This window comes from Schistocerca piceifrons, chromosome 4 (genome assembly GCF_021461385.2).
Source record: "Schistocerca piceifrons isolate TAMUIC-IGC-003096 chromosome 4, iqSchPice1.1, whole genome shotgun sequence".
Taxonomy (NCBI): Eukaryota; Metazoa; Arthropoda; class Insecta; order Orthoptera; family Acrididae; genus Schistocerca; species Schistocerca piceifrons.
This window is the reverse complement of record NC_060141.1, coordinates 25,693,169-25,717,849: the sequence shown is the minus strand read 5'-3', so window position 1 is coordinate 25,717,849 and position 24,681 is coordinate 25,693,169. Positions and strand designations below refer to the sequence as shown.

Here is a 24,681-nt window from a genome sequence, read left to right as displayed (position 1 = left end):
ATCGTTTTAGAAAACACTGAGCAGCAACGTGGACGCGTATAGCATCCACAGAAAACTCTGGAAGATACGTGAATTCAACTGGGGATATCTAGAGACCATCACGTTCACTGTACACATCCTACACTACTGGCCATTAAAATTACTACACCACGTAGATGACGTGCTATAGACGCGAAATTTAACCGACAGGAAGAAGTCGCTGTGATATGCAAATGGCTAGCTCTTCAGAGCATTAACAGAAGGTTGGCGCTGGTGGCGACACCTACAACGTGCTGACATGAGGAAAGTTTCCAACCGATTTCTCATACACAAACAGCAGTTGACAGGCGTTGCCTGTTGAAACGTTGTTGTCATGCCTCGTGTAAGGAGAAGAAATGCGTGTCATCACGTTTCGGACTTTGATAAAGGTCGGTTTGTAGCCTACCGCGATTGCGGTTTATCGTATCGCGACATTGCTGCTCGCGCTGGTCGAGATCCAATGACTGTTAGCAGAATATGGAATCGGTGGGTTCAGGAGGGTAATACGGAACGCCGTGCTGGATCCCAACTGCCTCGTACCACTAGCAGTCGAGATGACAGGCATCTTATCCGTATGGCTGTAACGGATCATGCAGCCACGTCTCGATCCCTGAGACAACAGATGGGGACGTTTGCAAGACAACAACCATCTGCACGAACAGTTCTACGACGACGTTTGCAGCAGGATGGACTATCAGCTCGGAGACCACGGCTGCGGCTACCGTTGAGACAGGAGCGCCTGCGATGGTGTACTCGACGACGAACCTGGGTGCACGAATGGCAAAACCTCATTTTTTCGGATGAATCCAGGTGCTGTTTACAGCATCATGATGGTCGCATCCGTTTTAGGCGACATCGCGGTGAACGCACATTGGAAGCGTGTATTCGTCATCGCCATACTGGCGTATCACCAGGCGTGATGGTGTGGGGTGCCATTGCTTGCACGTCTCGGTCACCTCTTGTTCGGAATGACTGCACTTTGAACAGTGGACATTACATTTCATATGCGTTACGACCCGTGGCTCTAACCTTCATTCGCCGGCCGGAGTGGGCGAGCGGTTCTAGGCGCTACAGTCTGGAACCGTGCGACCGCTACGGTCGCAGGTTCGAATCCTCCCTCGGGCATGGATGTGTGTGATGTCCTTAGGTTAGTTGGGTTTAAGTAGTTCTAAGTTCTAGGGGACTGATGACCTGAGAAGTTAAGTCCCATAGGGCTCAGAGCCATTTTCTACCCTTCATTCGATCCCTGCAAAACCCTACATTTCAGCAGGATAATCACATGTCACTTCTAGTATAATATATTTCTCCAATGAATACCCGTTTATCATCTGCGTTTCTTCTTGGTGTAGCAATTTCAATGGCCAGTAGTGTATTTGATGAGAAGTATCCGGACACTCCTATGTAATGCAGATATGATCACTACATGTCACGAGAGGCAGATCCGTCAGTATAAAAACAGATAATGAGTATTGTGTTTTGAGTAAAGAAGCGGCTTCAGCAGAATGGGTCGCTAAGGAGATATGACTTCGAAGGTCGAGTAGTCATTTGACGGCATCTGAGTAAAAAATCGATCAGGGACATCGAACATATCGGACATTTCGGAGGATGGTTGGAAAAAAAAAGCATGACATCGGTGGAAAGAATCGATTGTGAGTTCCAAAGCACCACCACCAATCCAGCTAACACAATGACTGAGTGGACCGAGCGTAGGGACATGATGGGAATTAGTAAGGTTAGGTCTGGTTTGGTTTAGCGACGAAGCCCACTTTCATTTGGATGGTTTCGTCAGTAAGCAAAATTGGCGTATTTGGGGAACCGAGAATCCGCATTTCGTGATCGAGTCTCTTCACCCTCAACGGATGACTGTGTGGTGTTCGTTCGATAGTCACGCAATAATCGGTGCGCTATCCCGTCGTGGCACGGTGACTACCGAACGGTACGTGAAGGTTTTGGAAAATGATTTCATCCCCATTATCCAAAGTGATTCCGATTTCGACAAGATGTGGTTCACGCAAAACGTAGCTCGACCACATCGAAGTACGATGTCCTGGAGGACCACTCTGGCGACCGCATTCTGCCTCTGGGGTACACAGAGGCCCCTGGCATGGGCCTCGATTGGCCGCCATATTCTCTGGATCTGAACACACACGGGGCCTATATTGAACACAAGGTGTACAACAATAATCCCAAAACCATTGCTGAGCTGAAAACAGCCATTCAGGAGGTCATCGTCAGCATCGATGTTCTGCGACTTTTGTAGGTCATATAGAATTTCGCTATTCGTCAGCGCCACATCATAGCCAATAATGGCAGGCATGTCTAACATGTCGCAACCTAAATTCGAATAGCTGTAATAACATTTGCATATTGAACAAAGTGTCTGCACGCCGTAGTCTGTAACTAATTTACGGTTTTTTTCGATAACTGTCACCCTGTGTTTCTGTAGTCAAGACTAAGCGACGCATGAGGTGATGTGAAGAACGACGCCAGTGGATAGAGTGGATGATTGCAAACGAGTTCTTTGGTGTCACGCTATGTCTTGTGGCAATGTGATGTGGGGAACATTACCCACCATTATGCGTGGCGCCAAACTGCCAACAGAATGCGGAAGAATATAAGCACGCTTTACAGCGATCTGTAATGCGTACTCTAGAGATTAGGGACGATGAATGTTGTTGTTGTTGTGCTCTTCAGTCCAGAGACTGGTTTGATGCAGCTCTCCATGCTACTCTATCCTGTGCAAGGTTCTTCATCTACCAGTACCTACAGCAACCTATATCCTTCTGAATCTGTTTAGTGTATTCATCTCTTGGTCTCCCTCTACGATTTTTACCCTCCACGCTACCCTCCAATACTAAACTGGTGATCCCTTGATGCCTCAGAATATGCCCTACCAACAGATACCTTCTTCTGGTCAAGTCTTCTCTCCAAGTCTATTCAATACCTCCTCATTAGTTATGTGATCTACCCATCTAATCTTCAGCATTCTTCTGTAGCTCCACATTTCGAAAGCTTCTATTCTCTTCTTGTCCAAACTATTTGTCGTCCATGTTTCACTTCCATACATGGCTACACTCCATACAAATACTTTCAGAAATGACAAATTTCTCTTCTTCAGAAACGCTTTCCTTGCCATTGCCAGTCTGTATTTTATATCCTATCTGCATCTACATCTACATCTACATTTATACTCCGCAAGCCATCCAACGGTGTGTGGCGGAGGGCACTTTACTTGCCACTGTCATTACATCCCTTTCCTGTTCCACTCGCGTATGGTTCGCGGGAAGAACGACTGCCGGAAAGCCTCCGTACGCGCTCGAATTTCTCTAATTCTACATTCGTGATCTCCTCGGGAAGTATAAGTTGGGGGAAGCAATATATTCGATAGCTCATCCGGAAACGCACCCTCTCGAAACCTGGACAGCAAGCTACACCGTGATGCAGAGCGCCTCTCTTGAAGAGTCTGCCACTTGAGTTTGCTAAACATCTCCGTAACGCTATCACGCTTACCGAATAACCCTGTGACGAAACGCGCCGCTCTCCTTTGGATCTATCTCCTCTGTCAACCCGACCTGATACGGATCCCACACTGATGAGCAATACTCTAGTATAGGCCGAACGAGTGTTTTGTAAGCCACCTCCTTTGTTAATGGACTACATTTTCTAAGGACTCTCCCAACGAATCTCAACCTGGCACCCGCCTTACCAACGATGAATTTTATGTGATCATTCCACTTCAAATCGTTCCGTACACATACTCCCAGATGTTTTACAGAAGTAACTGCTACCAGTGTTTGTTCGATATCATATAATCATACAATAAACGATTCTTCTTTCTTTGCATTCGCAATACATTACATTTGTCTATGTTAAGGGTCAGTTGCCACTCCCTGCACCAAGTGCCTATCCGCTGCAGATCTTCCTGCATTTCGCTGCAATTTTCTAATGCTGCAACTTCTCTGTATACTACAGCATCATCCGCGAAAAGCCACATGGAACTTCCGACACTATCTACTAAGTCATTTATATGTATTGTGAAAAGCAATAGTCCCATAACATTCCCTTATGGTACGCCAGAGGTTACTTTAACGTCTGTAGACGTCTCTCCATTGAGAACAACATGCTGCGTTCTGTTTGCTAAAAACTCTTCAATCCAGCCACACAGCTGGTCTGATATTCCGTAGGCTCTACTTTGTTTATCAGGCGACAGTGCGGAACTGTGTCGAACGCCTTCCGGAAGTCAAGGAAAATGACATCTACCTGGGAGCCTGTATCTAATATTTTCTGGGTATCATGAACAAATAAAGCGAGTTGGGTCTCACACGATCGACCATTATCAGTTATTTTGCTCCCCAAATAGCAACACTCATTTACTACTTTAAGCGTCTCATTTCCTAATCTAATTCCCGTAGCATCACCCGATTTAATTCGACTACATTCCATTATCCTCGTTTTGCTTTTGTTGATGTTCATTTCATATCCTCCTTTCAAGGCACTGTCCATTCCGTTCAGCTGCTGTTCCAGGTCCAAAAATGGTTCGTCCGCAGCTCGTGGTCGTGCGGTAGCGTTCTCGCTTCCCGCGCCCGGGTTCCCGGGTTCGATTCCCGGCGGGGTCAGGGATTTTCTCTGCCTCGTGATGACTGGGTGTTGTGTGATGTCCTTAGGTTAGTTAGGTTTAACTAGTTCTAAGTTCTAGGGGACTGATGACCATAGATGTTAAGTCCCATACTGCTCAGAGCCATTTGAACCATTTTTTGAAAATGGTTCGGACCATCCCGACGTTTGTTGCAAGGCTGTACACGCCAAAGGGCATCTATGGGATGGAACGTAAAACTTGATTCATTTGAAAAGGGGACGTCCACTCAGTGGACGTCCAGTTGCGCTACAGGTGTGCAAATCTGGCCTCCGTGATGAACAGCAGTCAGCAGTGTTCGTGCCGCGAGGTCGATGTGCCGCAACGTTCACTCAGCACTCATTGAGGAGATACTGTTGGCAGCCCCTTTGTCCATCTGGGCAGTCAGTTGCTCAACACTGCACGACTGTTCGCCCGCACAGATTTCTGCGGTCGATGTTTGCTGCTGTCGTCATGGCCCATGGTGCCTCAGCGCCGATTTTGGATAACAGCATTTTGCCATGCACGATATACTTTATCCACGCTGGCACACGAACAGTTTACAAAGTTTGCCGTTTTGGAAATGATTCCACCCTGTCTCGAAGGCAGTGATCATGCCCTTTTGGACGTCAGATACATCGCTCCGTCTCCGCGTTACTACAACGACGCACTGATTTCCGTCCTCCTCATCCCTCCTCCCCCCCCCCCCCCCCCCCACCATCCGCCACAATTTTTTGTACCCGCCATTGCCAGCTGCCACCTGCCGCCTGTGAATGGTTATTGCACATTGAAGTCGAGCATAGGCGGTGATCATATTAAAGTGACTCGACCGTGTATTATATCTGCTTTCAAAGTACATTATGTGTTCTGTGATTTAATAGCTTTTCCTAATTTGGTTTAGCGTTATTTTGATTCGACGTTTTTGGAAGGTGACTATCAACAGCTGTCAAATAAAGCATAAAATGCATGTCTGACCGTCAGCCGCTTTTAAACCCAAATATAGACCAGGTCCAGTCATGTACCATCTTCACGGAGAACGGTTAAAATGGTTTAACCCGCAACATTAAATTTTTCATTACTTAAGTAATGTGCAGAGCATGTCATGAATTTTGGGTCCCGGGTTCGATTCCCGGCCGGGTTGGGGATTTTCCTTGCCCTGGGACTGGGTGTTTGTGTTGTCCTCATCATTTCATCATCAGCATCATTTGTGAGAGTGAATGGATTCGATTGTGAAAAAAAATGAACTGCGTAAAAATTGGGACTTTGCACGGACGCTGATGAGCGCGCAGTTGAGCGCCCCAAAAAAACCAAACATCATCATGTCACGAATACCAATATACCACACAGGACTTTTAGACTGAAGCGCCAAAGAAACTGGTAAAGGCATGCGTATTCTAATACAGAGATGAGGAGAATACGGCGCTGCAGTCGGCAGCGCCTATATTACACAACAAGTGTCTGGTGCAGTTTTGAGATCGGTTACTGCTGCTACAATGGCCAATTATCAAGATTTAAGTGAGTTTGAACATGGTGTTATAGTCGGCGCACGAGCTATGGGACTCAGCATCTCCGAAGTAGCGATGAAGTGGGGATTTTCCCGTACGACCATTTCACGAGTGTACCGTCAATATCAGGAATCCTGTAAAATACCAAATTTCCGACACCGCTGCGGCCGGGAAAAGATCCTGCAAGCATGGGGGCAACGACGGCTGAAGAGAATCGTACAACGTGACAGAAGTGCAACCCTTCCGCAAATTGCTGCAGATTTCAGTGCTGGGCCATCAACAATTGTCAGCGTGCCGACCATTCAGCGAAATGGGTAAGGAGACAACCTCATGTATCCATTGACCCTGCGTGCCAGCAAGGGGCAGTTCAAGCTGACGGAGGCTCCATAATGGTGTGGTGCGTGTGCAGTTGGAGTGATGTGGGCCCCTGATACGTCTAGATACGACTCTGACAGGTGACGCGCACGCAAGCATCTAGTTTGATAAGCTGCATCCATTCATGTCCATTGTGCATTCCGACGGACTTGGGCTATTCCAGCAGGACAATGCGACACCCCACACGTCCAGAATTACTACAGAGTGGCTCCAGAAACACTGTTCTGAGATGAAGCACTTCCGCTGGCCACCAAAGTCCCCGGATGTGAACATTATTGACCATGTCTGAACTGCCTTGCAACGGATTTATGGACAGTCATGCAGGATTCATGGTGTCAGTTTCCTCCAGCACTATTTCAGACATTAGTCGAGTCCATGCCACGTCGTGTTGCGGCACTCGGGGGCCCTACACGATATTAGGCAGGTGTACCAATTCCTTTGCCTCTTCAGTGTATAAGTAAACATGTTAATAACAAGTGAAGATGGTATACAGTTATTATTAGTATGTTTGCTTCTAGAAGTCCTGCGTCGTATATTGATATTCATGACACGTTGTACAGATTATTTAAGTGATGTCAAATTTTAACTCTTATCCATGAAGATGGTCCAAGATTGAAACTGGTGGATATTAGGTTTAAACTAAAAGGCGTTGATGGTCAAAAATGCATTTTATACATTATTCTGATTATTTTTTACCAGGGGTGAGATTTTGGGTAAGGAGACAACCTCATGTATCCATTTCAAGCTCGGTAAATATAAGGTTTTAAAAATAGTTTTTTCGTAATAAATTTTCTTTATATACGTAAAAGATGTTATAAAGTAAAATATGGCATGCTTTTAAAACACAGAAAAATTTCCGCTTCTAGTCTCCATAAAAGATTACTTATTCGTCACACGACCGGTTTTGGGATTGTGTCCATCCCTAGGGGTTTATACATTCACGGTCATTTTTATTTTGCTGCATATCACTGTTTGACTGCAAAGAAAATTATTTTGTGGTGACTAAACAGATACAAGTGGAACAGTTGTAAGTGACCGGGCGGTATTTGTCGAAAATATATCTATACTTACATAAAGATGATCCTTATTATAATTATGCTGCGGTAACAGTTTTTCCACTCAGTTGCACATTTGTTAAAAATGTCAGCAGCAAATACACTACTGGCCATTAAAACTGCTACACCAAGGAAAAATGCAGATGATAAACGGGTATTCATTGGAAAGATATATTATACTAGAACTGACAGGTGATTACATTTTCACGCAATTTGGGTGCATAGAACCTGAGAAATCAGTACCCAGAACAACCACCTCTGGCTGTAATAACGTCCTTGATACGCCTGGGCATTGAGTCAGAGCTTGGATGGCGTGTACAGGTACAGCTGCCCATGCAGCTTCAACACGATACCACAGTTCATCAGGAGTAGTGACTGGCGTATTGTGACGAGCCAGTTGCTCCGCAACCACTGACCAGACGTTTTCAGTTGGTGAGAGATCTGGAGAATGTGCTGGCCAGGGCAGCAGTCGAACATTTTCTGTATTCAGAAAGGCCCGTACACGACCTGCAACATGCGGTCGTGCATTATCTTGCTGAAATGTAGGGTTTCGCAGGGATCGAACGAAGGGTAGAGCCACGGGTCGTAACACATCTGAAATGTAACGTCCACTGTTCAAAGTGCCGTCAATGCGAACAGGAGGTGACCGAGACGTGCAACCAATGGCAACCCATACCATGACGCCGGGTGATACACCGGTATGGCGATGACGAATACACGCTTCCAATTCGCGTTCACCACGATGTCGCCAAACACGGATGCGACCATCATGATGCATCAGATGCATCAGAACCTGGATTCATCCAAAAAAATGACGTTTTGCCATTCGTGCACCCAGGTTCGTCGTTGAGTACACCATCACAGGCGCTCCTGTCTGTGATGCAGCGTTAAGGGTAACTGCAGCCACGGTCTCCGAGCTGATAGTCCATGCTGCTGCAAACGTCATCGAACTGTTGGTGCAGATGGTTGCTGTCTTGCAAACGTCCCCATCTGCTGACTCAGGGATCGAGACGTGGCTGCACGATCCGTTACAGCCATGCGGATGAGATGCCTGTCATCTCGACTGCTAGTGACACAAGGCCATTGGGATCCAGCACGGCGTTCCGTATTACCCTCCTGAACCCACCGATTCCATATTCTGCTAACAGTCATTGGATCTCGACCAGCGCGAGCAGCAATGTCGCGATACGATAAACCGCAATCGCGATAGGCTACAATCCGACCTTTATCAGAAATGTGTTGGTACGCATTTCTCCTCCTTACACGAGGCATCACAACAACGTTTCAACAGGCAACGCCGGTCAGCTGCTGTTTCTCTATTGGAAACTTTCCTCATGTTAGCACGTTGTAGGTGTTGCCACCGACAGCAACATTGTGTGAATGCTCTGAAAAGCTAATCATTTGCATATCACAGCATCTTCTTCCTGTCGGTAAAATTTCACGTCTGTAGCACGTCATCTTCGTGGTGTAGCAATTTTAATGGCCAGTAGTGTAGTTTTCTTTGCATTCAAACAGCGGTCTTCAGCAAGATAAACATGTACATGAATGTATAAACACCTGTGGATGGGCACAAGCCCGAAACCTGTCGTGTGACGAATAAATAATCTTTTATTGTGACTGATAGCGGAAATTTTTCTACATCTTGCGAAGGAAATGTCACGGAGTTGAGCAGCATCCACTATGGATAAAATTCACTTATTTTAAAACATACTTTTTGCTAGTTTTACTTTTTTTTGGGCAGCCCGCTGTGTATTTTGCACGGGCAGACTGGCCCCCTTACCTGTCGTAGTCGTGCTTGCAGTAGAGGCTGCCGGCGCGCAGGTAGCAGGAGCCGGAGAGCAGCGCGCCGCAGTCGCAGCAGGCGAGGCAGTGCTCGTGCCAAGACGCGCCCGACACGCGCATCACGAAGCGGTCGTGGATCTCGCGGCCGCAGCCCTCGCACACCTCCGCCCCTGCCACAGCACAGCGCAGCGCGTCAGACCTCGGTGCCCGCCCTCCCACACCAGCGCCCGCACACCTGCGTGCCGGGCTCGTGGAGTGGGGGTCAGCGCCAGCACCGCCGACTATAGTCGCAGTCACAAACGATGGCGGTCGAGTTCGGGCTCGTTCTGCCAATCTACGTCACGCTTTCTGCGGCAACCGACGAGCGTTTTGTAAGAGTTCTCAGCTCTGGGCTTTGAATGTCTTACGCAGTGCGAGCATTAAACGCGATTGTAACGAGCTATGTACTGAATGAGATTTTCACTCTGCAGCGGAGTGTGCACTGATATGAAACTTTCTGGCAGATTAAAACTGTGTGCCGGACCGAGACTCGAACTCGGGACCTTTGCCTTTCGCGGGCAAGTGCTCTACCAACTGAGCTACCCAAGCACGACTCACGCTCTGTTCTCACAGCCTTACTTCCGCCAGTACCTCGGTCTCCTACTTTCCAAACTTCACAGAAGCTCTCCTGCAAAACTTGCAGAACTAGCACTTTCTTCAAGGAGTGCTAGTTCTGCAAGGTTCGCAGGAGAGCTCCTGTGAAGTTTGGAAAGTAGGAGACCGAGGTACTGGCGGAAGTAAAGCTGTGAGGACGGGGCGTGAGTCCTGCTTGGGTAGCTCAGATGGTAGAGCACTTGCCCGCGAAAGGCAAAGGTCCCGAGTTCGAGTCTCGGTTCGGCACACAGTTTTAATGTGCCAGGAAGTTTCATATAGCGAATGTCTGTTCCATTTGTTGTGATCTGTCACTGGTGATGGTAAGTGACAAATTCTCCCCGAGCAAGCGACAGACATAATTTAGAGTATACGCGCTTTCTTTCAGCACAGAGCACATGTATACACTTACCGCTACCGTCGCTTGGACCCGGTAACGATGCAATCGCTGTCCACGTCTCGAGCTCTGCGAACCGCCATTGTTCGTGGGTCAGACTATAACAAATTCACCTCCTAGCTCACCAGCTAGACTAGTGCCATCTATACACTGAAAGCAACACAGTGAAAGAATAGCCCAAACAACTCTAAACTTTACCGATGACTCCAGATTAAAAGAAGAACACATTGGATGTGCCTTTCTCTCTCCACAGAAGCAAATCTAAAAAAGAGAATTTCGTTTTTTTTCTGCGAAAGGTGTAGTTATACTAGCAGCACTAAAATACGTAACCTATCTGCGGTTTCCATGGTCCTCATTCTATACAGTTGTAGTCTATGTTGACCTTACAGTCTCTAAGGCGCAAGAAGTGGAATTCTAAAACCACCAACCACGTTTTTGGAATCATTTGGCCGTGACTACAGTGGAATACCTGTGAGTTAAATTTCACTACGGCATCAGTTATAAAGAAGAGGTCATCATTCTTCTTACTGGTCTGATACGGCCCGCCATGAATTTCTGCCCTGTGCCAACCTCTTCATCTCCTAGCATCATGACGTCTTAATAGATATCCTACCATCCTGTCCCAGTGTTTCCATATAGTCCTTTCCTCGTGGATTGCGCTAAGAACCTCCTCGTTTCTTACCTTGTCTGTCCATCTAATTTCCAACATTCTTATGTAGCACCACACCTCAAATGTTTCGATTCTCTCCTGTTCCAGTTTTCCCAAAGTCCATGCTTCACTACCACACAATGTTGTGCTCCAAACGTACCTTCTCAGAAATTTTTTCCTCAGATTAAGGCCAATGTTTGATCATTGGTTATTTTGCTGCCTAGGTAGTAGAATTCACTGACTTCATCTACTTCGTGATTCTCAATTCTGGTGTTAAGTTCTGATTTCTGCCACTTCTCATCACCTTCCTCTTTCTTCGACTTACTCTCACTCCATATTCTGCACTCATTAGACTGTTCATTCCATTCAACTGAGCCATACTTCTTCACTTTCACTGGGGATAGCAATCTCATCAGCGAATCTCATCACAGACATCCTTTCACCCTCAATTTTAATTCCGCTCCTGAACCTTTCTTTTAATTCCGTATTTGCTTCTTCTATGTGTGGATTGAGCAGCAGGGGCAAAAGGTTACGTCACTCTCTCAGACCTTTATCAATACGAGCCCTTCTTTGTCAGTCTTCCACTCTTTTTGTTGCCTCTTGCTTCTTGTACATATTGTACATTACCTGTCTTTGGCTATACCTTACCCTCATTTTTCTCAGACTTTCCAACATCTTGCACCATTTGACACTGTCGAACGCTTTCTACAGGTCGACGTATCCTTGAAGGTGTCTTGATTTTTCTTCAGTCTTGCTTCTATTGCCAACTGCAACGTCAGAAGTGCCTCTCTCGTGCCTTTCTTTACCTTTTCTAAAGCCAAACGGACCGTCGCCTAACAGATTCTCGATTTTCTTCTTCATACGTCTTCTGACAAGAATAATATTCTTGCTGTAGAAACCACAAATTCCGGAAGTGTAATCGAACTCAAACTTTCGTCTTTTGAATTGTGCGTCTGGCCGCACAACGTCTTTTAACAATGGCAAGAGGACTGGAACGTGTCTCAGTTCTTCAGGGGAAGTTATAATACCCATGTTCAGCCCATTATTCCACGTACACCCTGGTTTCTTGAAGTTCACCTCCCCAGATGGCTGATATCTATTGTCTACCGTATAAGATTCAAACTACGTAAGTCTTCCGACCCATTCCGCGGCATTCGAATTAATCCATATCGACTCTGCTTCTTTATTGAAAGAAGTGATTACTAGTTTCAGCAAAGTTATGTTGCCAATTTCAGATCATCTGATACGTGAATTATAAAGCCCCTTCGTGTGGTACATTGTCATCAATGGCAATCAAACTCTACATGCACAGTAAAAATACGCTTTTCTACACTACAATACCCGTCTCCGTGAATAATTTGTTGTAAGGTCACCCTCAAGTTCAGGAAAAAAATAACTTGTCATTAAAATCTGGATGCTAATGACAATTTCATGTCATTTCCACACTCAAGAAATGGGCGTAGGGAACAATGCAGAAATTCCACAATGCTATACTGTTACAGTCCCTCTTCTCCCTACCCCTTAGTTTCGTTAACCCATTAATGTTGCGTGATTTGGTAGTTACTAGAATGAGTATGTAATAGAAAGTGAAGAATAAATATTCTTGAAAATATGAAGATTACTTATTGTACTGATGAAAAATATCGGAGAATCATCAAAATTCAATCTTGTCTTGGCGTTATTAAATAAGTACCTCTCTTCCAACACCAATACAAGAGCAGAAATGCTTCAAACGATAACCTATCGGCTACTGAGCATCCTTACATAACCATATTCGATTGTAACGGTTAGCCAAGAACAGATATAGATTCAGACAATAATTTAGAAGTAGGCTGAAATTGTTATGAAGGTTAAACCTGCAAGGAAGTGGGATCTGACGTACTGAGGAATGATGATATGTTGTTTGAAATTCTCCAAGGCTGTAAATATTTTGATCATGGATGCCATATTAGGTAGTTCACCTGTGTAGTAACGTACATCTCTAAAAAGGATAATCGTAGAAAGCGGACAGACAAATATAGTGAAAAATACTAAGGCACCCACTGCATTTTTTCAGTTTGATTACCTGTTTCGACCTCGTAAAGAAATCTTCAGATCTAAAGCTAATGCTGCAAAGTGCAGTCTCAGATGTAAAGCAGATACATGAGCCAAGTCGAAACAGGTAATCAAAAGTTTGAAAAAAGTATTACACTTCACCAACGACGGAAGAAAGATCAGGAGTGCTCAAGAAGAGAAAGAAATGCAACAATATGCGTCTCTCATATATACGGTATGCTTTGCTTTTAAACTAGTTACCGCTGAATTTTCTTCTATAAAACTACCAGATGTGTGGCATTGCTAGCATTTATTGCACACTAATGAACACCTAGACTCACAAAAGTTTGTAGCACTTAGGTAGGAAACTTTCAGTAGGACTAGGACATAAAAAAGAGTATTTTACTAAAGCTAAAATGAACACGAGCAAAGATGGTCATTTATAGAGGTTGGAAACAGACAATGTTGCCACCATATATGCCGTAGACGAAACAGAATAGGTAGAAGCAAAATTTTCCAAATCTTCCAAAATACTGAAGGTTTTCTATAATTTAAATAATGGGGGTGACTTTAAAATTTGACATGTAGCAATCTTTTTCATTCTAAACCCAATAACGTACGTATCGTTGTAATCAGGAAAGACTGTAGAATTTAATAAAGTATTGAAAAAATTTTCGAGATATCCATCATTCAAACGTATCCTGTGTTCTTAAGACATCAGCGAATAACGTTAGCAGTACTAGAGGGAATCGCAGAGGATAAAAATTGTAGGCGAAGACAGAGATTGGAATACATTCAACAAATAATTGAGGACGTAGGCTGCAAGTGCTATTCTGAGTCAGAACACTGTTTGGGAAAAGGGAAAACAAAACTTTATCAATCCTCTACATTTGCGTTTGCAACCTGTGCAGCATAAAATAGCAGATCAAGATAATACTGGGAATTTATTGACTGCGAAACTGCCTGTTTTAAGAACGCAATAATGGAAAATTTTATATGTTGGTAATCACAACCAGTAACGAAGGTAGTTGCTGGATTGGACGGAATTTAGTTACAGATCAACAAGTTATTCTCGAGATATGAATAGAAAGTTCAGGCACGTTACTGTACCGAGGGAATGCACGTGAAAAAGACCACGAGATATAAGACTGAATGAAAGAACGGGAAGCACTTTGGAAGGTGCAGATTAGGTGAAACGAGGCAATTGATGGCGCGTTCTAGAACAATAAGATTCTAATCTTTCGTGAACATTTCAGTTTAGTTCTTTACATGTTGCTTGTCTAATATGTCTGATAATTTCCTTAGATTGTGGGACATACACAGTCAATATATATCATAAACTGCAGGAATTTCAGAGTTAAATCATAAGAAAAAGAAAAAGCATATACAAGGGGGACAGGAAACTGCGAAATAAATTATAAATAACTTTCGTCCCAAAATTTTTCTGTAATGACTAACTTTTTCTGCGTAATTGGGAACAACAATGTATTTAAAAATGACGAAGAAACACGTATTAGAACCCACCAGCGACAGAACAGCATTTTTGACGGCTGCGAGAAAGGAACTTCGGGGGATATCAGAGAGTCTTGCGGGAATAAAAGCTGGCAGAGGAGTGATTCATAGCCTGCGGCCTTTCACCAACTTGTGCGGAGTTTTGCAACAGTCAGCTGCGCCGCTAACAAAGTGAGGCAGCAGGTAGAGTATCGATTCCCCTGCAAGCCAGGCGCCGGTGGAGACTGAATTCTGCCGCCTAGCAAACTGCCGAGGCTGACTTTCAGAGATCTTTCTCGCCGATTCCCAGTTTCTTATTCGCATGCTGATGGCAGCGACGCTGAAGCGAAAACTTCAGTGGCGATCGGTGTCTGCAGAGGTGCACACGTTACGAACTACTGTAGGATGTGGACGCGTTTTCTATACTAAACAGTGGAGGTTAAAATTTAAAAATCTGTATAGGGTAATGATTAAAAACGATTTACTCATAATTTACATGATTGGTTTTCATGAATTAAAGTGTGTGTTGTGTGTGAGACGCCCTGCTAACCCGCAGGACAAGACAGATAGAATAAATTGTGGAGAGGGGCCAAAATAAGGGGCTGTCAGTTACACTCGAACATACAACTTTATTATTTGATCCAACATTACAAGAGCCCAAAAAAGTTTTTTAAACACACAGCTTTAATCTTTGGGACTTAATTACCGGCTGAAAGCCACTTAATTTAAAAACGGCTGAAGGCCAATAACTTAAAACGCAAGCATAATCAGAAATTTAAAAGGCAAACCTTATCTTAACACAGTACTTTAGTTAGGCTGAAGTAAACAGGTTAAATTCAAATCGGCTGAAGGCCGAACACTAAAAACTCCAAAAAATTAATTAATTTTTTTTTTAAATACCAAAGTCCTTACGTGAAACAGTTCTTTAATTTAGGCTGAAGGCCTTAAGAACAAACAACTGAAACTCAAACCGGCTGAAGGCCGAAGACTTAAACATTCAGTAGATTGAAGGAAACAAGTTAATTTCAAATCGGCTGAAGCCCGAAGACCTATAAATTCAAAACTCTTTTTAAATGCCAAAGGGCTTACATGAAACAGTACTTTAAACTAGGCTGAAGGCCTTAAGAGTAAAACAACTCTAATTTAAGACACAAAACCGGCCAGAAGCCATACAAGTACCAACAACAAGAAAAAATTTTAAAAAATAAGGCAGTACAGACAAGGGCGCCCAGATGTTCGAGCGTCGGCCTGTAATTCAAACACTAACGCTCGATTAGGTGAGACAGGCAGTCGGGCCAACCATTAACGATCCGACGACAAACTAACCGACCGACAGTCAGCGGACCCACCGACAAGATAACTCCCACTTCACACGACTGGGGCACAACACGGAGTTCAACGGAACAATGTAGAAGATATTGGCGCCCACAAGCAATCAAACACGGAGCTGTCAAACTACACAGTGTGCTGGACAGCAACAACACGATGAGGAAACTACACTGCCCGAAATTTACGTCAACGCCCAGGGTAGGTAACCAGAACGTTAACGGCCACAAGGCAGAAGATTCCGCTAGTGCACTTCAGTTCAGATAACCAAATACAGTGATACTCCACCGTAGGATGGCATTGGATTTTCGAACTTGAAAACCACGTTGTTGCTCGTGGGAATATCCCAACAGCCGACAACGAACTTCAAACGACACAATGAGAACAGTGCCACACTCTCCAATACCGCGTAGAGACCGCCAGCGGGCCCCGGCCAAACTTCGCCCCGCCGAGAATACCTCACTGCTCCACGCCGACCGACCTACTCCTCAGAGCCAGTACGCCGACAACATTTAAAATAACTTGTCAGTCAAAATCACACCAACTACACGCAGTTTCACTAACACTTGCACGAACTAGACAATGCTAACGGCAGTGACTGTACAATAACAGGGACGAATCACGGGTCGGCATACACAGCCAACCCATAAGCGATCGCCGGCCAAATACGCGTCGTCCGGCAAAACGACCGACCGACGACCAACCAAAGTCGTCGCTACTCCAATCATGTGTGTCGGCAACCGTCGGGTGAGTAATGGCGGTCCGGACCTCACTGCTGCCGCGCCCCGACTGAACTTGTGCCGCGTGCCAACTCAAACACTGCCACGTCCGAACTGCCTTGCTGGCGCGTTCCAACTGACTGGTCGACAGACGACGACAGGGAAGTAATAGCAGTGCAGCAAAGATAATACGGCAGGGCTTATATCGATAAGCGCTGCCGCTGCCGCTCCACGGCCAAGCAAAGCAGCAACTCAGTGACACGAGTAATCGAAACTATCATAACGAGGTGGCAATACGGCAAAAGCAGGATGTTAAGTAAGAGATGGCACGAACACGAGCCACGCACGGCTCAGTATGTGATAAATTTTGCTAGCAGTTGCCACATAGTTTTGCCTGATAACGGCAAATGCGCATTAGCCAGTTGAGCAGAAGACATTACAGAATGTTATCGAAGTATTATATAAAACCCTGTCTCAGCTGTCGATCTAGGTAGCGATCTAGTGAATAATGCGTGACTTCAGGCAGTGGTCGATCAAGTTTAATCAGTGATGGAAAAAAAAAGAGCAGTACATACAAAATAAGAATTTTGTCTGCGGTACACAATGAATGACTCCATGTAAACTGGTGTTAACAGAATGAAGTAAAACTCTCAGACATGTTGAAACTCTCTTACATCCCAGACGTTATACGGGGTGTTACAAAAAGATACCGCCAAACTTTCAGGAAACATTCCTCACACACAAATAAAGAAAAGATGTTACGTGGACATGTGCCCGGAAACGCTTAATTTCCATGTTAGAGCTCATTTTAGTTTCGTCAGTATGTACTGTACTTCCTCGATTCACCGCCAGTTGGCCCAATTGAAGGAAGGTAATGTTGACTTCGGTGCTTGTGTTGACATGCGACTCGTTGCTCTACAGTACTAGCATCAAGCACATCAGTACGTAGCATCAACAGGCTAGTGTTCATCACGAACGTGGTTTTGCAGTCAGTGCAATGTTTACAAATGCGGAGTTGGCAGATGCTCATTTGATGTATGGATTAGCACGGGGCAATAGCCGTGGCGCGGTACGTTTGTATCGAGACAGATTTCCAGAACGAAGGTGCCCCTACGGGATGACGTTCGAAGCAATTGATCGGCGTCTTAGGGAGCACGGAACATTCCAGCCTATGACTCGCGACTGGGGAAGACCTAGAACGACGAGGACACCTGCAATGGACGAGGCAATTCTTCGTGCAGTTGACTATAGCCCTAATGTCAGCGTCAGAGAAGTTGCTGCTGTACAAGGTAACGTTGACCACGTCACTTTATGGAGAGTGCTACGGGAGAGCCAGTTGTTTCCGTACCATGTACAGCGTGTGCAGGCCCTATCAGCAGCTGATTGGCCTCCACGGGTACACTTCTGCGAATAGTTCAACCAACAATGTGTCAATCCCCATTTTAGTGCAAATGTTCTCTTTACGGATGAGGCTTCATTCCAACGCGATCAAATTGTAAATTTTCACAATCAACATGTGTGGGCTGACGAGAATCCGCACGCAATTGTGCAATCACGTCATCAACACAGGTTTTCTGTGAATGTTTGGGCAGGCATTGTTGGTGATGTCTTGATTGGGCCCCATGTTCTTCCACCTACGCTCAATGGAGCACGTTATCATGATTTCATACGGGATACTCTACCTGTGCTTCTAGAACATGTGCCTTTACAAGTGCGACACAACATGTGGTTCATGCACGATGGATCTCCTGCACATTTCAGTCGAAGTGTTCGTACGCTTCTCAACAACAGATTCGGTGACCGATGGATTGGTAGAGGCGGACCAATTCCATGGCCTCCACGCTCTCCTGACCTCAACCCTCTTGACTTTCATTTATGGGGGCATTTGAAAGCTCTTGTCTACGCAACCCCGGTACCAAATGTAGAGACTCTTCGTGCTCGTATTGTGGACGGGTGTGATACAATACTCAGTTCTCCAGGGCTGCATCAGCGCATCAGGGATTCCATGCGACGGAGGGTGGATGCATGTATCCTCGCTAACGGAGGACATTTTGAACATTTCCTGTAACAAAGTGTTTGAAGTCACGCTGGTACGTTCTGTTGCTGTGTGTTTCCATTCCATGATTGATGTGATTTGAAGAGAAGTAATAAAATGAGCTCTAACATGGAAAGTAAGCGTTCCGGACACATGTCCACATAACATATTTTCTTTCTTTGTGTGTGAGGAATGTTTCCTGAAAGTTTGGCCGTACCTTTTTGTAACACTGCAGTACAATAACACAATGGAAAAAAAGTTGTATACTTAGGTTAAATGTTTATTAATATCATGATTGTCACATACCGACGAAAAAACGTGCAACAGCAAGAAGGAGTTGTGCGATATAAACGAAAGTTGGTAGGCGTGTTTCTACATCTCAAAGAAGATGTCAATTCAAATTTCGCACCAGTCGCATAAGAATGGCGCTAGTAGCGTTACTATGAGGATGCAAATCAAGTTTGCTTTAAATACACGCTGTAACGGTCGTGACCGTTAGTTACCTTTGACACTGGACGTGGTTGAGTTGATGTTAGCCTACAATGCTTGTAAGGCGACAAAAACGCCATTATCAACACCTCACTGAGTCTGAACGACGTGTAATATGGCTACGGGAAGCTGGATGCTCCTTCTGCGATATTGCAGGAAGACTTGGCAGGAATGTAGCCTCTGTACGCGACTGTTGGCATCAGTGATCACGGGAATGTACAGTCGCAAGAAGACCGGACTCCGGACGGCGACGTAGCACTACAGAGAGGGAACCGTATCGTGTTCGGCGTATGGCTCTGGCGCATCGTACTGCATCTGCAGCAGCAATTTGAGCACCAGATGGCACCACAGTGACACAACGAACTGTTACAAATCGGTTACTTCAAGGACAGATTCGAACCAGACACCCTGTAACCTGCATTCCACTGGCCACAAACCACTATCATTTGGGACTTCAGCGGTGTCAAGCGAGACCTCATTCGAGGGCAGGATGGAAGTGTATTGTGTTTTCTGATAAAAGCTGGTTCTGGCTCGGTGCCAGTGATGGCCGTGTGCTGGTTAGGAGGAGGGCAGTGGAAGGCCTGCAATCAACCTGCTTGCGTGCTAGACACACTGGACCCGCAGCTGGAGTTACGGTCTGGCGTCCGATTTCGTATCACTCTCGTCGTTATCCCACGCACTATGACTGCATTTTTGCACCTCAGTCTGGTAATTCGACCTGTTGTGCTGCCATTCATGAACAGCATTCCAGGCGGCATTTTCCAACAGGATAACGCTCGCCCACATGCCGCTGTTGTAACCCATCACGCTCTACAGAGTTTCGACATGTTGCCTTGGCCTGCTCGACCACCAGATCTGTCTGAAACCGAGCACATATAGGATGTCATCGGATGAAAACTCCTGCGGCATTCACAAACAGTAGTAAACGTCCCTTATTGATAGACGAGTGAAGTAGGCATAGAACATCCCATAAATTGACATTCAACACCTGTACAACACAATCCATTCATGTATACATGGTTGCATTCAACATTGTGGTGGTTACACCGGTTATTTAAAATGGGTTATCTCGCGCTTATATTAACCTGTGATCTTGCAATGTTAATCACTTTAATATGTTACCTAGAGAAATGTGTTCAAGACACTTCATTACTTTACATGTTGCGACTTTTTCCCGTCAATTTATTTGCACTTACTACACAAGCAATATTTAATCAAAACGTAAATAAACAAGTAATATTTCTTACTTTTGAATACATTATGGGAGTGACAGCGGTCAATGTGTTACAAATATTTACTATTAAAAACAGTCTTGATCACCATTTATTTATTAAGGTGACCGGTCGATACCGGTCACCTTAATAAATAAACCTTGATGAAGACTGTTTTTAATAGTAAATATTAGTAATATTTCTTCCTGTGCTTGTTACTAGTCTCAATGATAAACTGCAGGAGCGGCCTACACAGCCCCATTTTCTGAAACGCATTTGCACTAATTCGGTTTTACAAACTGAGGACACTAAATTTAATCTCTAAATGATGCGAAAAGTGTAACTTAATGTGAACATAGCTCAATAAAAATGTTAATTTTACGGATAGAGACAGAGAGATGGGAGAAGTAGTAAAAAATAGAAAGACAGAGGGAAAGAGGGACATAGAGGTAGGGAGGACGAATGAGGACAAATAGGTTGGTAGACACAGAACGATGACTTTGGGGCTGAGAGAGGGACAGGAACAATAGCATGTGCAAGTGCGTTATGGTTTGGACGTTTTATGTGTGACTTTAGAAGACGAGTTTTTTGTGTCCAATACAATTACTTTCACTTCAAGAAGAGACGTATTGTTTTACCCTCCCAGGAAATGAAGATATTTCCCCTACAACAGATTTTGTAAGACTAGTGCACATATCACGAGTCTGCTTTTCTGAATGCTTTCTAATCTTGGTAGGGAAGGCCATGGAAAATGCAGCGCAGCATTGACCGTAGTATTTCACAGTCAACAGTTATGACTGAATTTAACTCTGATCTATGACATGCTATGACAATCTACGATTATATTCGGTACACTGATTCTAATTTAGTCTCTGAACGTTCATGTTTTTTAAGACTCTGGAAACCTGAGGGTCAGAATGCTACGAAAATTTTCCACTGCACGAATCCTCCCATATTTCTTACGGTCTTGTAAACATACTTATGTTTTGTTGTACAAATGAGCTAAGTGGCAGTATCTTCCGGTATATGGACCCTCGCATAATCGGCTAAACATCTTTTAGCCATCTAAATGTAAGTAATTGGTTAGAATATACCTTCAGCCATGACAGATATTTGCACTTCATCATGGAATTTTACAAGATTATATTATTCATACGGTTATTCACGTGTCTTTAATCCTGTAGTGTTGATCCACCATATGTGTTCCTTACAACTACAGAAATACTCTGCCTGATAGAAAATGTGAAGCTAACAAGAGGGTAGGAGGAAACCAAATGTAACTTGTCGCTTTTACAATGTATGTGATGTTATTTGTGTGATTACAGTACGGTGTACGAGCCCGATCGGTTGGTAGGACACGTTCGGAGGCATCAAGGGATAACCAATTTAGTATGAGAGCGAAGCGTGGAGGGGAAAAAGATGAAGAGGCTTGCACAGGATAGAGTTGTACGGAGAGCTACTTCAAATCGGTTTCTGGACTGAAGACCACAACAACAGCACAGCGTTCTGTTACGATTCTATCGATGCATCTCTAAGTTCCTTCAGCGTCTGCCTCCATTTGTACTTGTTCTGAATTGAAAACACTGAGGCTGTGCTCAAGAATAGATCATAGAGTGGAGTCTAGTATTATTAACAGATCCACTGCGCTTTCCCAGAATACCTCAACAAAACCTGTATTCCATTAACCTTTATGTGTCCTTTCCGTTTAATGGCGCCAGATATTTAAACAATGTGATGGACTCACTACCTCATGTAATCGAACATTATCAGTTTTTCCCTTTTGTGTTTCCATCCGCATGTGTCACCATTTTAAGAGAACAGGTCAAATCTTAATGTACCGACAGCAAGATGCCCGAATTACTTGTTTTTAGGTGTCACATATAAATTATGGGATCCTTGTGCAATGTGGAGGACCAAGGCAATCTTGAAAAATTGCGACTGCGCGAAAATTCGTCAGAATTCTTCGTCTTTGTACCTACCGTTGTCGAGACAAATTTAAGCACAGCGAATATGGATAAGAAAGATCATGTTTCCACATTTACGAAGCAGAAACGGAGAAGCGAATGGTTTCGACCATATACGTAGATAACGCATGAAGTAAATCATGGTACTGTCTGATTTCTGAATGAGGGAGGATTAAGGAAAACGGCGTGCAAAATGTTGTTACGTATTCATCGAGATTTCGTTAGCGGAGACATCGCAGTAGTGAGTGAATCGCACTGCAAACCTCGCCCCAGCTGCAGGCTGGCTGACGAACCGTGGACACCGCCTCCGATGTCGCCACACGCATGAAGTAATTCATGGTACTGTCTGATTTCTGAATGAGGGAGGATTAAGGAAAACGGCGTGCAAAATGTTGTTACGTATTCATCGAGATTTCGTTAGTGGAGACATCGCAGTAGTGAGTGAATCGTACTGCAAACCTCGCCCCAGCTGCAGGCTGGCTGACGAACCGTGGACACCGCCTCCGATGTCGCCACACAACAACGGACGTCTTGGAGCAGCAAAACGGGTCCCGCCTACTTCGCGCATGAATCGATCTCCTCGTCTTCCGTTGTCTAACTTGTCATTCGTGATAAAATACCTTATACCTTCAAGCATCATTCTAGTTGTACTTCATATTTACTTTGCACTTAATTCATACTAATATGCAATATGTGCTGATAAACTGATTGTAATTTACCTTGTTTCCCAAAATACCTGCTGTAAACTTACCTTTCACCTGTTGCAACATCGAAGGTCCTTAATGTCGGCACATTCGTTGTTTATATTTCAAATTTAACCTGTGGATTGCAGCTGATCGTAGCCAATCTACTACAGATTAACATGTCATTTATTCGACACGAATATTGTGACCCATTGTTGGGGGTGTTCACAGGATTTGCTCAAATGATGATGGAAGATCACCTTTTTTTGTTCCTTGTAGTAGAGGATCAAAATAGCGCTTCAGTCGTAAGGTTCTTTTTAGTTTTTATGTTTCAGTACTTAAACCACGACCGGTTTCGGACTCTTACGTGCCCATCATCAGGTGTGATACTGAAAATAAACAAGCGGCCGAAGCTAATAATAATTTTTACACGCGGTAGTAAATACGAGAAAACAAGAAAGAAGTACCATATAATATTTTAGAAAACAGCGGTCGGGCTAGATGGGGTAAAACCTAAATCAATGCCAAAGTGACACCAGACAGTACTACGGAGGACTGCCTGTGTAAAGAAATATGGAATGAACAGCAGCACACTTACACTGTGTGCTGTGACCGGAGCGCCGCGGTGGACGAGGACAGGCCGCGGTGTACCGACAGCTAGCGCAGACCGTGGAGTAGCGTATGTGAAGCAGGAAGCAAACTGGCAATAGTACTGCCATCTGTTGACGCAAAGAACAACGCGAGACGAAATAGCCCGGGCGTTCTGAATTTGAATTAGTGATTTACGTGAAAAAGGAAAAAAGGTGTGCGAAAAGCGTTAAGAGTACAATCTGAGTGGTAAAGGAATATGTTGAACAGAGGCAGTACATAACAGTAGTAAAACTCCTAACTGGAAGCCGGCTACTTAAAGCTTATGTATAAACTGTAAAACACAATGCAGTTTTTTCCTTTCCTTGAGTGGCATGCAAATTTTTAATTTAGTGGAGGCGCATAAAGCTATGTGTCATTCCCTCTCGCGTCTACCCTGCCCCTCGCCCCCCCCCCCTTCTTACGGGTCCTCTCCCTCCTTTGGTTCCCCCCCCCCCTTTCGTTTTTCCTCTCTCCCTACTTGTTTTCGCCCCCATCTGTCCAGGTCTCCCCCCCCCCCCCTCCCTCCATCGGCCCTTGCCTATGGTGGGTCATCTTTGTGCCGACATTTTAGTGCAGTGTTTACAGTGAGTGTTCAGTGTTGTGTGTGTTTTCCGAAGTGTTGCGAACGGACATCATACTGTCGCTGGGTGTGATTTTTGTATCTCTTGCGAACAGAAACCAGACTGTCGTCATGTTTTTTTAACTGTCTGTCTACTATGTTACCTGTCTGCAACCTGTGTATTTTTATTCGCTTTACCAACCCTTTGCTTTATGTTTTAACCACCGTTTTATTGCCTGCTTTTATTGTTTCCTATCTTCTTCTCACGTTTTAAAAAGTCTGTAGGCTGCAGAGCAGCGTAATAAGCTGCTGCCAGCCCATCCCCTTCGGGGGGAATCGAAATTCAATAAAGGAAAAAAAAAGAAAGGGGCTACGCGTCAAAGTCACGAGTTAAAAGAACATACACGTAGCCACTCCTATTAAAAAACATGTCACTACTAAATAAAATGGAAGGTAGCTAAACCTTAAAATCTGCACAGTCAAAAACTACTGTATCTACTATAGCTAGCAGTAATAC

General features: G+C 44.6%; 1 protein-coding gene across 1 annotated transcript in view; it reads right to left on the bottom strand.

Annotated features, from left to right (window-relative positions):
• Window positions 1-24,681, bottom strand: part of LOC124795563 (LIM homeobox transcription factor 1-beta-like) — a 112,629-nt gene that overhangs the window by 37,319 nt on the left and 50,629 nt on the right. Inside the window, exon 2 of the mRNA XM_047259636.1 lies at window positions 9,346-9,517. Coding sequence (XP_047115592.1) covers window positions 9,346-9,517 — 172 coding nt within the window. The remainder of the gene's footprint in view (window positions 1-9,345; window positions 9,518-24,681) is intronic.